Here is a 16,204-nt window from a genome sequence, read left to right as displayed (position 1 = left end):
CAGATCAAAGTCTGGACAAATAGAGACCCGCTATTGTCTCTAGTCAAGAAATGTGTCCTGAATGGGGACTGGGCAGTCATGTACAGGGCATGCCCTGAGAAATTTAAACCATTTCACAGGCGCAAGGATGAACTCTCGATTCAGGCCGATTGCCTACTGTGGGGAAACCGCGTAATCATGCCCCAGATGGGCAGAGAGGTGTTCATCAGAGAACTCCACAATGAGCACCCGGGCATTGTCACGATGAAGGCAATTGCCAGGTCACACGTTTGGTGGCCAGGGATAGACGCAGATCTGGAACTTTGTGTTCGCAGGTGCAACACGTGTGCCCAGCTGGGCAATGCGCCCAGGGATGCCCCCCTTAGCCCCTGGCCCGCCAAGCCTTGGTCACGCATCCATGTGGACTACGCAGGTCCTTTCATGGGGAAAATGTTTTTGGTTGTATTAGACGCCTACTCCAAATGGATCGAGTGTGACATTTTAAATTCAAGCGCATCCTCTGCCACGGTAGAAAGTCTATGGGCAATGTTCGCCGCCCACGGTCTACCGGACATCTTGGTCAGCGACAATGGCCCGTGCTTCACAAGCACTGAATTCTATGACTTCATGGCAGGCAATGGAATTAACCATGTTAGAACGGCACCATTCAAGCTGGCCTCAAACGGCCAGGCAGAACGAGCAGTGCAGATAATCAAACAGGGGATACTCAGAATCCAAGGGGGTTCCCTACAATGCCGCTTATCACGCCTCCTGTTGGCCTACAGATCCTGACCACACTCGCTCACAGGGGTTCCACCTGCAGAGCCGCTAATGAAAAGGACGCTCAAAACCCGGTTATCCCTTATACACCCCACCATGAAAGAAATTGTCGAGTGCAGGCGCCAGTCACAATATAACTACCATGACAGGAATGCGAGGGCGCGATGTATTGATGTAAATGACCCTGTTTTTGTCCTCAACTACGCTGCAGGGCCCAAATGGCTCGCAGGCACTGTGGTTGCCAAAGAGGGAAATAGGATTCTGGTAGTTAAACTTACCAATGGATAAATCTGCTGCAAACATGTGGATCAAACAAAAAGGAGGTTCAGCAACCCCATAGAAGAAGCAGAGGAAGAACACGATGTAGAGTTCACTCCACCACAGGTGACTGAACACAGGAACCAAAGGGAGGAGAGCTCAGTCACTGTGGGCAGTCTGGACAGGCCTGAGGCACCGCAAACAGCAGACACTCAGGCCAGCGCCCAACAACCGGAGCCCCAACTCAGGCGCTCTACAAGGGAGCGTAAACCACCAGAGAGACTCAACCTGTGATCCCAATAAGACTTTTGGGGGGGGGGGGGGGGGGGGGAAGTGATGTCATGTATTCAACCAGCATTGTAACCCATGTATAATCTGTCCGAAGTTGTACATTGTGAGAACACTGACCACTAGGTGGTGAACTTGTGGGAGACACTCCTAACCTAGACCTTCAGATATAAAAGGGAAAGCTCCACCCACTTCCATCACTTGAGTGCTAGGAAATAAAGGACAGGTCACAGACTGACCACCTCTCAAGCATGGGCCTCGTGTGCATTTATAGTGTATAGTAAGGACATATCATAACACCCTGCTGGAAACAAACACCATTAAATGGACCCTGATGGTTTTTGGGAGCAGAGAATGGCCTGGAGAAACTGTTCTGGGGTATCAAAGGACAAGAGCTGAATACATGCTCCAGCAAGCCTGACTACCTGAAACTTTTACACAAGCTCTAGGTAATAGCAGTCTGCAAGAGGGTTCTACGGGCATGGGTGGCAGTGTGTTAAGCTTCATCGCTAGAACACTGCATATGGTTTGGATTTATACGAATTAAATCTCAAGGAGCGGTTTGTGTTCTTGCCATAAACGTAGAGGTCTGCCTTAAGCACTAGCATTCTTGCGCTTTTGCTTCAGTTGGAGTCCTGTATACAGCCACAGCCTGGCCACATAGCTCTGGTGATGGCATGGAAGAAGCCAAGCAGCAAGGGAAAGGTTCCCCGAGGGCTTTAGGATGCAGACCTGGGCTTTGAAAACTTAGTTGAAATGCACTGCACTTGTTATTTCATATCTGAAATGTCACCTACTATACTGCAACAGTTAGAGAGTTTAACTCTTGGGAAAAATACAGCATTTCTGCACCTCCCAGGCTGGGAAGACTGATTTATTTAGATATATACAGACAACAGAATCAGCAATGTAATTAGATATAAACAGATGTAGATCCCATTTTGTTTCAGCTTTAGAACATCTGTTTTTGCTTTAATGATTATCTTCAATTATCGCACAAACATCGTAATGTACATTTGAAGGAGGGATTTCAGGCTGTACTGGTCGCCCTGAAATACAAATTGAAAGTTTGATGCCTGCATTTGTTGGTGATAAATTTTCTATTTCACCTTTATTACACCTTAAGTTTACAAATCTTTGTGGGCACAAAAATAAACATCCTCGGGTTTTCAAAATCCACTTACCCTTTCTATTGCTTCCTTCTCCTGGGGTGTAACCTGGATGTAGTTAGTGTGTGGTGACCCGTGACCTTCTGCCCCTTCGCTTCCAGCCTCTCCCAAAGGATCATTCAGCATCTGAACAAACTGCTCCTGGTGCTGAGTTATTTGCTGGAAGACAATGGGAAACACTGAGTGTGCATCAGTGAAACTGGCACATCGGGACACTGCTCTGATCAACAGATAGCTCCCTGATCTTGGAAGCAGTGTATAGGAGGTGCAGCACTTAAAGTACACAATTCAATCATTTGAAACAAGTTATTAAACCTGAGAAAATATGTCACTATTTAGTACTTTTTGTGCTCATCAAGCTGTAAAATGTTATGATTGACTCATCTCTTCCACCTGGGTTGGATCTGAACCAAGAGCCAGAGAAATAGGACCGAGTGCGAACCCACTGTGCCATACAATCTCTCGTGCCCCCTCTTTACTGTTGCAGGATTTTGAAAGTATTAGATTGTGTGTGTCTTTACCGTCTGTTTTCAGTGTATTCTACAAACTAGAGAACGGAACTGAACAGGGAAGCACTCGGTCATTTCTTTCTAAGCACTGTTCAAGGTGTTCAAAATTACAAGAGGTTTGATAGAGTAGATCAGGAGAAACGGTTTCCATTGGCAGACAGGTCAGTAACCTAACCAGAGGACGCAGATTTAAGATAATTGGCAAAAGAACCAGAGGGGAAATGAGAATTCTTTTAAGCAGCAAATTGTTGTGATCTGCAATATGCTGCCTGGAAGGTTGGTGAAAGAAGATTAAATAATAACTTTCAAAATGAAATTGGATATATACTTGAAACGGAAAAAAATGCAGGGGAATGGGGAAAGAGCAGCAGAGTAGGATTAACTGGATAGTTCTTTTACAGAACCAGCACAGGCATAATGGGCCAAATGACATCCTTCTGTGCTGTATGATTCTCTGAAGACCATATGTTCCTATTTACAAGTAATGTGAGTTTTGACAAGGAAAGGTGCCCTAGCACTGCAGGACACGGGGCTGCCCGTGGACAACATTCACTCATTCAGAGACCAATCCAGGATGGAGAAAATACTGAGCAGTGGCTGAAAAAAAATTAAAACAGTTCACAATTGCGCTCAGAACAGATTGGAACACAGACACAATGCCAATTGAAAAAGTTACAGACCAAATTCTTACCAAGTTACCTTAACCAAGGCTGCACAAGCATTGTACACACAGCAGGATGTGGGCTGGAGAAAGACGAGTGAAAGAGAGAGAGAGAGATGCTACACTTGCAAAAAGATTGCTAAACCCATGTTTTGGGCCTTCTGGCAAAGGCTGCCAAAAAACATTTTGTTCAAACTCTCTGACCCATGAAAGACAGGGAAGATGGCTCGGTGTTCTGAACTAAATGATGAAAATATGTCAGCAATTTAACACAGGTACTGGGAATCAGAACACATGCCCACTTTTGAGGCCGGTGTTAGTAAACAGCACTCTCCGATCAAACACCAGAAAAAGCTCCCTGTACTCTGCATCAACAATGTGCCTTGTGTCAGCTGTAGCTCAGTTGGTAGCACTCTCGCCTCTGAATTGGAAGGCTGTGGGTTCAAGTCCTACCCCAGAGACTTTAACATGTAATCTAGGCTGACACTCAATGCAGTACCGAGGGAGAGCTGCACTGTCAGAGGTGACGTCTTTCGGATAAGATGTCTACCCTCTCAGATGGATGCAAAAGATCCCACGGCACTATTTCAAAGAACAGGGAATTTATCCTGGTGTGCTGGGCAATATTTATCACTCAACTGACACATTGGCTGTAAAGCATTTTGGGACGTCTCAAGGACGTGAAAGGCACTATATAAATGCAAGTCTTTCTTCTCTTAACCCGTGTTAGAGAAAAGAAAAGTTGCTGCATTAGTGTAATATTTCTATTTACCATAACAGCCACAGATTTATGGACAGTTTTATGCTTATATACTCCAAGAACTAGGTTTAGGCTTCCCAAACTCATTTCATTTAAGACTCATGCAGCCAACAGTGAGGGGCCGAAATTCCCTTGATAACGCTGACGATGGGCAGCAAAGGCCTACTGTCGGCGTTGAGTGACGTCCACACCTCCATCTAAATTGAGTTGGCCTTTGGTGGAGACGTCAAGAGGCAACACTGCGCTCTTGAACGCCACCCATGTGGCATCCAGCGTGCAACGCCCCCTTGGTGCCGCTGTCGCGATATCGCGTTTCCACAGTGGCCTTACCGGCAAGCATTCGTACAGCCTGGTGTGAACATAGTGGATCTCGGGCGGAATTGCCCGGAGATCAAGGTAAGTCTTTTTCTTCATTTATTTCAACATTTATTTACTAGTTGTACCAGTGGGGAAGTGTGGGTGTGGGTCGGAAAAGTTTGAGTTTTTTTTCCCTTTCCATTTTTCTAGCTCACATGCCGGCAGCCTTCCGTCGCAAAATTGCGTCGGTCTCCTGAACTCCCGCCCCGTTGGCACACGAGGATGAGTGCGCAACGCCACTTTTAGCGCTGCTCATTCATCTTTGGGCGTAAAGACTCAATTTGGCATTTTGAGGCTGCACCTAACGCCCAGCAGTAAAATCAGTACTCAGGCAGTGACACCGCCTCAAAAATGGCAATAACCAATTTCCACCCAAGACTTCCAATCCATCAGTCTGGTGAGCTGTAGCAATAAAAAATAAAATAAAATGATGGGTCATTTGCAAGCCATATCATGTTAAAGAAACAAAACCTTTCATCCTTTATAGTCTTGTGAATCGTTTATGCTTGGGAGAGGAAATAAATCACAAGTTCCACATAAGTTTTGGGGGAAGGTACATAAGAAATAAGAGCAGGAGTAGGCCATTTGACCCCTCGAGCATGCTCCGCCATTTAATAAGATCATGACTGATTTGATCATGGACTCAGCTCCACTTCCCTGCCCGTTCCCCATAACCCTTTATTCCCTTATCACTCAAAAATCTGTCTATCTCTGCCTTAAATATATTCAATGACCCAGCCTCCACAGCTCTCTGGGGCAGAGAATTCCATAGATTTACAACCAGAGAGAAGAAATTTCTCCTCATCTCAGTTTTAAATGGGCGGCCCTTATTCCAAGACTGTGTCCCCTCGTTTTAGTTTCCTCTATAAGTGGAAATATCCTTTCTGCATCCAACTTGTCGAGCCCCCTCATTATCTTATAAGTTTCAATAAGATCACCTCTCGTTCTTCTGAACTCCAATGTGCATAGGCCCAACCTACCCTCATAATTCAACCCCCTCATCTCAACCTTGTGAACCTTCTCTGAACAGCCTCCAATGCAAGTATATCCTTCCTTAGATACAGAGACCAAAACTGTACACAGTACTCCTTCCTTTCCCCCTCCCACAGTTACTATGGTGATTTCCCCCCTCCCACAATTACTATGGTGATTTCCCCCCCACCACAATTACTAACTACAGCTGTGCAGACATCAAGCCAAGCCAGCATCAGACCTGCTGTGACGCCACTCACAATCAAATAGCCTGCCAAGGCTCCCGGTTTGTTTACACATGAACAGCCGCCACTTGGGGCGAGACGCTGAAGATGCTGTTGGCAGCCATGGAGCTGTACCCCAAGCAAGTAACCAGATCGAGAAGGGGAGGTAGAAATGCAAAGCAAACGACAGTTTTGCAGACAGTGGCACTGGTGCAAGTGATATTGGACAGGCAACAAATGGTTGGCGCACCTGTAGGAGCGTTGGGTTGTCTCTGCCGAGCTGCTGGAGGAGGGCTGGCAGTAGTGCCGGGTTCTGCTGTATTATCTGGCGCATCTGCTGAAACTGGGGTTGAGTCCGCAGAAATTCAAGTGGGTTACCTGGAAGAGAGCACTAATAAAGTTAGCAACCTGCACAAACCAAAACCTACATTCAAGTTGTACAATTTTTTCATTTTATATATATATATATGGATTCTGTGATTCTACATTCCGTCACAGTAGTTTACAACCACTGTGCATTCTTGTATCAACAGCACTTCATAATGACTCTTCACCATGCTACTCACACTACCAGTATGATGGCTTGGTACATTCCCACAGTAACACAGTTTAGTAACTGCTTGCTATGCCACCCACATTAACAGGGAAGTTCAGCACTCTTCTCTGTTACCCACACTAATCGATTGCACTCACTGCTTGGTGTAGGCTGTGATGACGGCTGTGACGGTGGTTGTGTTGTGACTCGAGGTTGTGGTTCCTCTGGGACTTCCGGCTCTGCTGGGATTCCCTAAATGAAGAGCAAAACACCTATTACACACCTTCCTTTCTATTCAACCACACAGACTAAAGGCAGCACCACCATAAACCAGCCCAAACATTATCAATCTGTGCAAACCCCCACCACCTATGAATCAGGTACTTCAAGGTGGAGTAAGGGAAGAAGAAACAACAGAGCTCTCTAAACTTAAGCATTAATATAATCGGAATTACAAACCCAGGACAACACAACCCAGAGGCCAGAATATGAGGTCAGTGCCAAACATACTTCATTCTTCAACAAGTGACGAGATTCAAATATTCACAATTTTCCATTCTTGGGTTGGTTACTCCCTGGCTTAGCCAGGCAGAGATGAGCACAGTCCCTGGCCGCAGCTGTATAACCTCTGATGAGAAAATGGTAACCGAGTCAGCCTAGTTTTACTTGCAACAAAGGAAAAGGAATCAATAGGCCAATTCCGCAAGCTGTTGGCTCAATCTCAATTAATGCTCTTTAAAAGTATGTAAATTCTGGCATTTTGGTTTCAACAGGAGATTCAAAACAGCAAGGTGGAGACCAGAAGAACTGCCCTAACGAGTTGAGTCTAATGATTTGAGCAGATCTAATAGACGAAAGCCAGTAAGTGCAGGGTTATGCTAATCCAGCATCCTTGTACAGTACAGACAAACTCCATTGACCCCATTTTCCCATCCAGAACTTGCCATTGAGGAATCACAAACAAACTTGGATCCCGCTACTCCAAGATGCAGCACAATGAAACCTCAATATTTTGCTCTAATCAGTCAGATGAACACACGACTCAAAAACTGATCAAACCCTTGGGTGGGGACCATCAAACAGCATGGGATCACAGGTGTGCCACTTCCACAATGGGATCCAAAGTCAGCAGGGTGGCGATTCACCACTGCATTAAGGACAACCTTATTTGACATTTTCCACATTTTTATTTGAGGTGTCTTCCATTACGCTGTGTGCTTCAGAAATACCTAATTTCCCTCATGGTCTAGTGATTAAAGGCACTGTCTGGCCAGCAATGAAATAGATATAGGATCAGCCTTGGCTGTGATGGCCTCCAAGGACGAATAACCAGTTCAGGCTTACACTTGAAAAACATCCATTTGGGACAAGTATCTATAGAACTGCACTTCAGCAAAGGTTAGCATCTTAAGAGGAATGGAAAAAAGGGTGGGACAAAAATAAACAGAAAAAAAAACAAATGGCCATTGTGCAAACACTACCTTTGACAAGATGGGAAGGAGGTAAAGCTATTCAAGCTCACTTCAGTTATGTATCAACTCTCTCCTGCATTGGCACTAAGCCAGTGCCTCCCTCTATAGGCGAGAATAAATACTTCAACACTTTAAACATCCCAGAGTCCACGTGCGACTCACCGTCAGAAGATACTCCACAGCTCTGTCTGGGTTGTTGAAGCTTGCCCGTAGTGCCGCAAGAACCTGCTCCCGTTCATAGCCCATTGACATGATCTCTGCCACCAGATTTTCATAAGCCTGTCCTGTAACTGGAGTAAATGCTCATAACTGAAGTTATTCTGCTCCAAACAAGAAACCAAATCACTGACAGAATAAAGTTTCAACAGTCAAAACTGGGAAATGGCCCGAATCTTTCTAACCAAACGTATTGCCAATTCCAGCAGGTCTTTGTCAAATGTTCCTTACAGTCTGGATACCAGTCAGTCTGTTGTTAAACGAAATAGTAACTTTCTGGGCAAATGTCAGAGTTCCACCTAGTTTCCTGAGCAATATACATTTCTGCTCCTCTAATATTTCCATTTACAGTACGTCACCATGTCATGCAGCCAGTGCAGCATACACGTGATGGAATAAAGTAAAAACAGAGCATGGTGGCCCTTCAATATGTCATGGAACTGTATTCCAGCATGTCAGGAATTGGAGGAGAGTAAATTGGAAAAATGGACAACTGCCACTTCCACAATGGGATCCAAAGTCAGCAGGGTGGCGATGCCTGGTTAGTCCCATGCAGGACGCACATTTCCTGCCCAATTCGTTACATGCACCCTGTGGAGTATGTTACACTGACAATTACTGATGACACTACCTGTTCTCAACTCACTTTCCTACAGTTTGTATGCTTTATTTTATTCCTATATCTAAATAGGAGTCATTTTCTTGTGGAATGCATATCGATATCAAGACATAGATAAGAACATAAGAATTAGGAACAGGAGTAGGCCATCGAGCCCCTCGAGCCTGCTCCGCCTTTCAACACGATCATGGCTGATCTGGCCGTGGACTCAGCTCCACTTACCCGCCCGCTCCCTGTAACCCTTAATTCCCTTATTGGTTAAAAATCTATCTATCTGTGATTTGAATACATTCAATGAGCTAGCCTCAACTGCTTCCTTGGGCAGAGAATTCCACAGATTCACAACCCTCTGGGAGAAGAAATTCCTTCTCAACTCGGTTTTAAATTGGCTCCCCCGTATTTTGAGGCTGTGCCCCCTAGTTCTAGTCTCCCCAACCAGTGGAAACAACCTCTCTGCCTCTATCTTGTCTATCCCTTTCATTATTTTAAATGAGGACTGAGTGTTGCCAGTTGAGTTACAAGTGGGATAGCTACGCCTTTATTATATTTTAACAGTTCAATTATTAGCCAAAAATATATTTTAAATTAAAATTTATTTACATCTATTCTGCCTATCTTTGTCTTAGCCCCATTTTCTTTCTTTTATATTTACTATTTTGCTGTACAGTCACTGGGTGGCAGATATTGCATGCGTGATACTAGAAAGGAAAGGTGATGTAATGCCTGCCCAGTAGGTAACCTGGCATTGAATTGAGAAAAATACTTTCTTTCTGCAGTCAGAGAATCTCCTGTGCTCACCGCCTACTTGGAGGTTCATGGTGTCTCAATGCTATTAAACAGCTGACCTTCTCCTCAGCTGCTGCTAGTGCCTCGGTGACTGATTAATAGGAGGTGCATGTGATTGCCTGTGTTGACTTATGAAATACATGAACCAGCTTCACTTTACACTACTACTTAAATTTAAGTTGCAATACAGGTGAAAATTTGAATGGGATCATTTAAGTTACCTATCTGCTTTTTTTCAGCTTCCTCGAAATATTGACTCCAAAAATGTCAATCAGAAAATCCAACGTAGTTTGACTTGGTTGTGTCAATGGAGCAACTGGCACAACATTCAGTACCCTTAGATTATCCCAAGCACCCAACAAGACGTCTAATCAGCAGTGCAAGCAGCTGGATGCCACCAAAACACAGACTTTATAGCAAGTGGAGAAAAACAGATTTAATTACAAGCCAATTGCATACACTGGCTATTGACTAGTCAGGGGGACTGGCAGCAGCCTAGAATAAGTCAGCTACTAATCCTTTTGGCTGCAGAATAGAATACAGCATTGAAAAGTCTTGAATGAAAGGTGTGCAAGGAAGAAATCAGAAAATTTAACTTAACTGAAGATAGCACAGCCAACACAATGTCAAGTAATGTACCTGTGTAAGTATCAAGTCATTTTTCTATCCAGTATTATATGTACTGTTTTGTACCTAATGACTGAAATATACACGAGTAGAATGTCCAATTTCAGCATGCAATGTATTATCAATGTATTGTGAAATGAATCCATATGATTAAATTCATGTGCGTCAATGACTACTATTTCAGCAGGAATACAAATCCTTCCCATTAAACTGGATCAATCTTACCTAATGTAGAGGAGGCTGTTTCCACCAGATTCAAGTCAATCTCTTCAGCCGCAGATCTAAAACAACAGATCACAATTAGACAATGACACTTAACCCATCATACTGGCACCTCAACACAGAAATCAGATCAGAACATGGTTCCAATATTACAACAGGCACCCACAATGTCGTGATTTTCTGTGAACACATTGCATTAGTACAATGAACTATACAGATTGCATTGGAGCTGAGGGTTGTGTTTTTAACACAAACGTTGCAACTGAACAGTAACTTAGGACTCACGCAACTTAATGCACCAACAAATTATATTCCTGGTGTCCAACAATGAATGAAAGTTTATTATTGATTGTTTGCTGGTTAAGACGCTGCACCAAGCTTCCATATAATGTACACCAGAGAGTAGTAATCCCCGGAAATTACTTCTCAATAGACACTTTTTGTAATCATGTACAGCACAAGCTGCAAACATGAGCAGTAAAAATATAAAAATATTTGAAACAATGTCATTCTTTACCAGTTAAAATTATCTTTCCACGAGCAGGAGTAGGTCATTTGGCCCCTCGAGCCTGCTCCGCCATTCAATAAGATCATGGCTGATCTGATCATGGACTCAGCTCCACTTCCCTGCCCGCTCCCCATAACTCTTTATTCCCTGATCGTTCAAAAATCTGATTATCTTCACCTTAAATATATTCAATGACCCAGCCTCCACAGCTCTCTGGGGCAGAGAATTCCATAGATTTACAACCCTCAGAAGAAATTTCTCCTCGTCTCAGTTTTAAACGGGCGGCCCCTTATTCTAAGATTATGTCTCCTAGTTTTAGTTTCCCCTATGAGTGGAACTATCCTCTCTGCATCCACCTTGTCGAGCCCCCTCATTATCTTATATGTTTCAATAAGATCACCTCTCATTCTTCTGAACGCCAATGTGTATAGGTCCAACCTCATCTCTGGAAATTGTTTTGACTTTCATTTTATTTTCTCCTTGCATCATTCCTCAGCTTCTGCCGAGTCTTGTTTATGGATCAGACATCCAGGAGGTGCATGGGAGCAAGCTGCCTGAAATTATTATACCTATAAAGAAGCTTGCAACTTCAGTGAAGTACTTTCAGCAGGGCTGGGATTGTGGATGTATTAAATGGGGAACTGCAGAGCACTAATGTGCTGCTTTACCAGAATTTTTTTTTAAACTAACTGCTGCAATACAATGAGTTTGATTAACTACAAACAAAACCCAAGTCTGTTGACAGCAGCACTAATTCTATTGCTAGCCACCATAATAAACAACATACCAAGACCATCTTCTGGAAATGAATGGTGTCAGTGCTTAAAATCTCACCACGAGGATGGTACAAAGAGTAGACAGTCCCAGTGTACTCTGCCATGGAACAGTAAGATATGGGCTTGTGCTCACTACACTGCGCATAGGGAGTTCCCAATCTCAGCCATGTCATTGGATGATGGAATTAAAGGTCAAGAGTGAACTACCTTTTGCCAGGGATGGCTTAAGAAGACAATGTTAAGAAAAAAACAGGAGGAAGGGCAAAAAGACAAATCCCACTAAAAGAAAATGTTTTGGAGTGCTGCACTTAATAAAAAAGGAAAACTATAAACCAACAAATCTTCTGCACACAAAACCTGGTAAATTCACATTTTGGAATACGAGTAATCAATCCAAATAATACATAAACCTAATGTACGTGCACACCCTGTCATTTTAATGCAAATCGCATGCAGTTGCATAAACCAAGAAAAAATTCACAGCAGCTCAAGACAAAAGTTCTTCATGATCCTGATTTTGAAAAATCAGAAGCATTAGGGAAAAGATTGAAGCGAGTTCTTCTTTCTTCCATTCACTGGTACAGCTGGACATTAAGTCCCAGAAAAAACATCGATGCTCTTCAAACTCAAACCGCCCCCACACCCATGAAAATTCAGTGAAATGCCGCAAAAGAACTTTCCCCCAGGGTACTGCTGCTTTCCTCCCTACCTTCAGCACAACTAGCGCATGTACCAATGTCCTGCTCCTTCCCTACGCAACTTTATTGTACCTTGGGTTAAGTGCTTCAGAAGCGGCACTGGTTTCTTCTTTTGTTTCTTCCTCCTTTGGCTTTTCCTCTGTGATTGTACTAGAAGGATCTGATGTCGGAACTACAGCTGGTGGTGAGGCAGGGGCAACAGCAGTGGCAGCTGAGGTTGGAGTGGGGTTAGGGGTGGAAGTTTGACTTGAAGGCGACACTGAATCTGCAATTAAGGTGGGAGTTGCAGTTGAAGTTGGAGTTGCAGTTGAAGTGGAGGCAGCTGCCGTGGTACTTGCTGAAGCAGGCACTGGAGCAGGCTGTGTTGTTAGTTGTGCAGGAGCAGGAGCTGCTTTAGGCTGTTTTTAAAGAAAATAGAAAAAGTTAAGAACGAATTTGTGACAAGGTTAGCTGCACTGAATAATACTAAAACAAAGAGTACTCGAGCACCACGGCACATCCAACCAAGACACCAACTTAATCCCAGTCTCAATTGATACTCACACTCAGGCTTCCTCCAGAGTCCACATTTTGCCAGTTTCCATTCCTGCACTGTGCAAGGGCACCTTCCAGTAGATCATACAGAAGATTATGGGCTAGTCCATCCCAATCTGCAGGGTGGATATATGGGGGAGGGCAGGGGGAAGAGAGAGAAAGTTTCTTTGCCCCATTCCTCAGAGTGTGAAAGGATGGGACCATTTATCCAGTCAGGCCATGACTGCATTTCACTTCGGCTATTGGACTGGGGCTGGTAGCAGCACTCGGTTCATACGGTCTGTCTGAAACTTCATTCATGGCGACAGCTACATGCACAGCTCCTTTCGCAGCACTTAGATTTTTATGGCCCAAGTTTCCACATGATTTGCGCCTGATTTTTAGGAGCAACTGGTGGAGAACGGACTATCTTAGAAATTGCAATTCTCCACATTTTTTTTTCTGCAGTTCTAGTCAGGGAGAACATTTCTACTTTGGAACAGAATTTTTTCTTCAAGAGAGGGCGTGTCCGGCCACTGACGCCTGATTTCAAAGTTTCCACAGTGAAAACGTACTCAAAACCAAGTTAGAATGGAGCAAGTGAAGATTTTTGTAGAACTGAAAAAACCTGTTCTCCACATTAAAAAATCAGGCGCAGGTTACAAATTAGGCGTCCAGAACGAGGTGGGGGGGGGGGGGGGGGAAGAGGGGGAAGGGAAGTCATTAAATTCTACATTAAATCCTTATTTATACTTGTACAAATATTATACAAATAAATCCAACCTGAATAAACATTTATAAGCAAAGAAAAGATTAAATAAACCATCTTCCTACCTGTGTGAAAGTGCTTCAGGCACAGAGAATGCTGCAGTCAGCCTGAGGCGCCCATTCTTCCCGTGTGGGGGGGAGGGGAGGAAGGAGGCGCCCGTTCTTTCCCGTGGGGGGGGGGGGGGGGGGGGGGGGGGGAGAGAAGAGAGGCGCCCGTTCTTCCCGCGGGGGGGGGGGGGGGAGGGGAGGCGCCCATTCTTCCGCCGGGGGGGTGGGGGAAGAAGGCACCCGTTCTTCCCGCTGGGGGGGGGAGGGGGGGGAAGAGGAGACAGTGAGAAGGCTGCAAGTGCTGATGGCGATGTGCTTTAAAATGTTCAAAAATTAAACAGCTACAAAGAACTACAAAAATGGCCGAGTGCCAATGTTTTTTTCACACTAAGCATGCGCGAACGCTCCAAAGCGCACGCGCAGCGTTGCCGGCAGGAAAAAAAAACTAGTTTAAATAGTACCCGCCCCCTCCCACTTACAAAATCGGCGCGAGTGTAGGCTCCGCCCCCCTGGGCGCCGCGCCAGGCAGACAAGGAGCTGCAGAACGCTCCAGAATTGCGAGGTTTTTTTTTAGGCGCCGTTTTAGGCGCGAAAAACGGGCGCCCAGCTCGGAGGGGCGCCCGTTTTTTATCATGTGGAAACTTGGGCCCTTAATGTTTAGACAGAATGGAGTTGTCTAAAAATTTCAATAGTGGAGAGTCTCATGCTGACTCCAAGGTAGCTTCAGAGAGACTTGGGAGCATCTCAGCTGCCTTCTTGGCAGCAAAAAGAGACCCAAAGGAGATAAAAGAGAAACAAAAATCTAGGGCAACATCCTCCCAGTTTTTGTTTTTTGGAAATAAGGGGGGGGGAAACACAGACAATGCTGCTTTAGATTTTCAGCACCAAATAGTTAGGATGACTAGAATATGGAGTGCTCTGCAGTTTTGTAGGTATTTTTTCAGAAACCCATGCTGAGGTAACAACTTTTATTTATATAACGCCTTTAACATAGTAAAACGTCCCAAGGCACTACACAGCAGTGTCACAAGACAAAACAGATAAATTTGACACCAAGCCACACAAGAAGAAATTACAGCAGATGACCAAAAGCTTGGTCAAAGAGGTAGGTTTTAAGGAGCATCTTAAAGGAGGAAAGAGAGGTAAAGAGGCGGAGAGGTTTAGGGAGGGAGTTCCAGAGCCAAGAGCCCAGGCAACAGAAGACACAGCCACCGATAGTTGAGCAATTATAATTAGGGATGCTCAAGAGGGAAGAATTTGAGGAGCGCAGACATCTCGGGTGGGGGGGGGGGGGGGGGGTTGAGGGGTTGAAAGAGATTACAGAGATAGGGAGGAATTTGGAAACAAAGATGAGAATTTTGAAATCGAGGTGTTGCTTAACAGGGAGCCAATGTAGGTCAGCAAGAACAGGGGTGATGAGTGAGCGGGACTTGATGCGAGTTAGGACACAGGTTGCCAAGTTTTGGATGACCTCAAGTTTACATAGGGTAGAATGTGGGAGGCCAGACATGAGTGCGTTGGAGTAGTCAAGTCTAGAGGTAACAAAGGCATGGATGAGGGTTTCAGTAGCAGATGAGCTGAGGCAGGGGTGGAGGCAGGCAATATTACGGAGGTGGAAATAGGCGGTTTTAGATATGCAGGAAAATAACAGAAAAATCAGTGGGTATTTTGAAAACTAAACACCTGAGGCAACAAGAACCAGTCGCATTTTACAATCGTGCAGGTTGAGGTAGTAGAAATTGAGTGCTGCTATTTCACAATCAAAACCAGATACAAGAAGCACTCAGGAAGAACACTGCAAAATGTGTCAGTTATAAGTGTTGTGATAACCCAAGCATGAGCGTAGTACAAAGTCAATGTACCATATACAAACAAACAAAAAATTACTAGTTTTGCATCATGACAAAATGTATTTTTCTGCCTTATGGGGCTATGAAGTTTGTGCTATTTTAGTCCTGGTTTTAAAGGCTTTTTTTTTTAAAAAGTCACAGCAAATCTACATGTGGTGACCATTATTCACATATAAACTGGAGGTCCCAACAAACCTGTATGTATATACAAACACACTTTGAGATATGTTTATATTATGCAAGATGTGCTGGTGCCATTGGCTTACAATATGGACTCGACAAATAATGACCCAAGAGCCATACAGTGAGAGCTAGTGACTTTAGTACTGCACTTAATCCAACACAAAACCAGCTGAACTCAGTTGCAACTTTCATTATCAATTTAATTTGTACTGGAGCTTACGCTAACCCTTATTGAGGCATGAATGCATGTTGATAAGGTTGTCCCTTCCCAAGAACTCAAATTATATTAACACACAAAAGATCGGTTAAAAAAAGTTTGAGTTTACAGCCACTAAAATTAAGGTTCGGAGGTGCTTGATGGTGAACAGACCTTTGAGAATGTACGACTGAGAATAAAATTCCACAGGATAAGGAGAGTATTTCTCG

General features: G+C 44.3%; 1 protein-coding gene across 2 annotated transcripts in view; it reads right to left on the bottom strand.

Moving 5' to 3' along the window:
• LOC139228753 (UV excision repair protein RAD23 homolog B-like) overlaps positions 1-16,204 on the bottom strand; it is a 47,478-nt gene that overhangs the window by 9,746 nt on the left and 21,528 nt on the right. The window contains exons 4-9 of one of the 2 annotated variants that reach the window (XM_070860073.1): positions 12,489-12,814; positions 10,438-10,493; positions 8,127-8,248; positions 6,651-6,744; positions 6,208-6,335; positions 2,490-2,633 (exon numbers count right to left, since the gene is read on the bottom strand). In XM_070860073.1, the coding sequence (XP_070716174.1) occupies positions 2,490-2,633; positions 6,208-6,335; positions 6,651-6,744; positions 8,127-8,248; positions 10,438-10,493; positions 12,489-12,814 (870 nt within the window). Of the gene's footprint in view, positions 1-2,489; positions 2,634-6,207; positions 6,336-6,650; positions 6,745-8,126; positions 8,255-10,437; positions 10,494-12,488; positions 12,815-16,204 lie in introns of both variants that reach the window. The other variant, XM_070860072.1, reaches the window with a different exon arrangement.

The sequence above is a fragment of the Pristiophorus japonicus genome, chromosome 18 (assembly GCF_044704955.1).
Source record: "Pristiophorus japonicus isolate sPriJap1 chromosome 18, sPriJap1.hap1, whole genome shotgun sequence".
Taxonomy (NCBI): domain Eukaryota; kingdom Metazoa; phylum Chordata; class Chondrichthyes; family Pristiophoridae; genus Pristiophorus; species Pristiophorus japonicus.
This window is presented reverse-complemented; position numbering and strand designations above follow the sequence as displayed.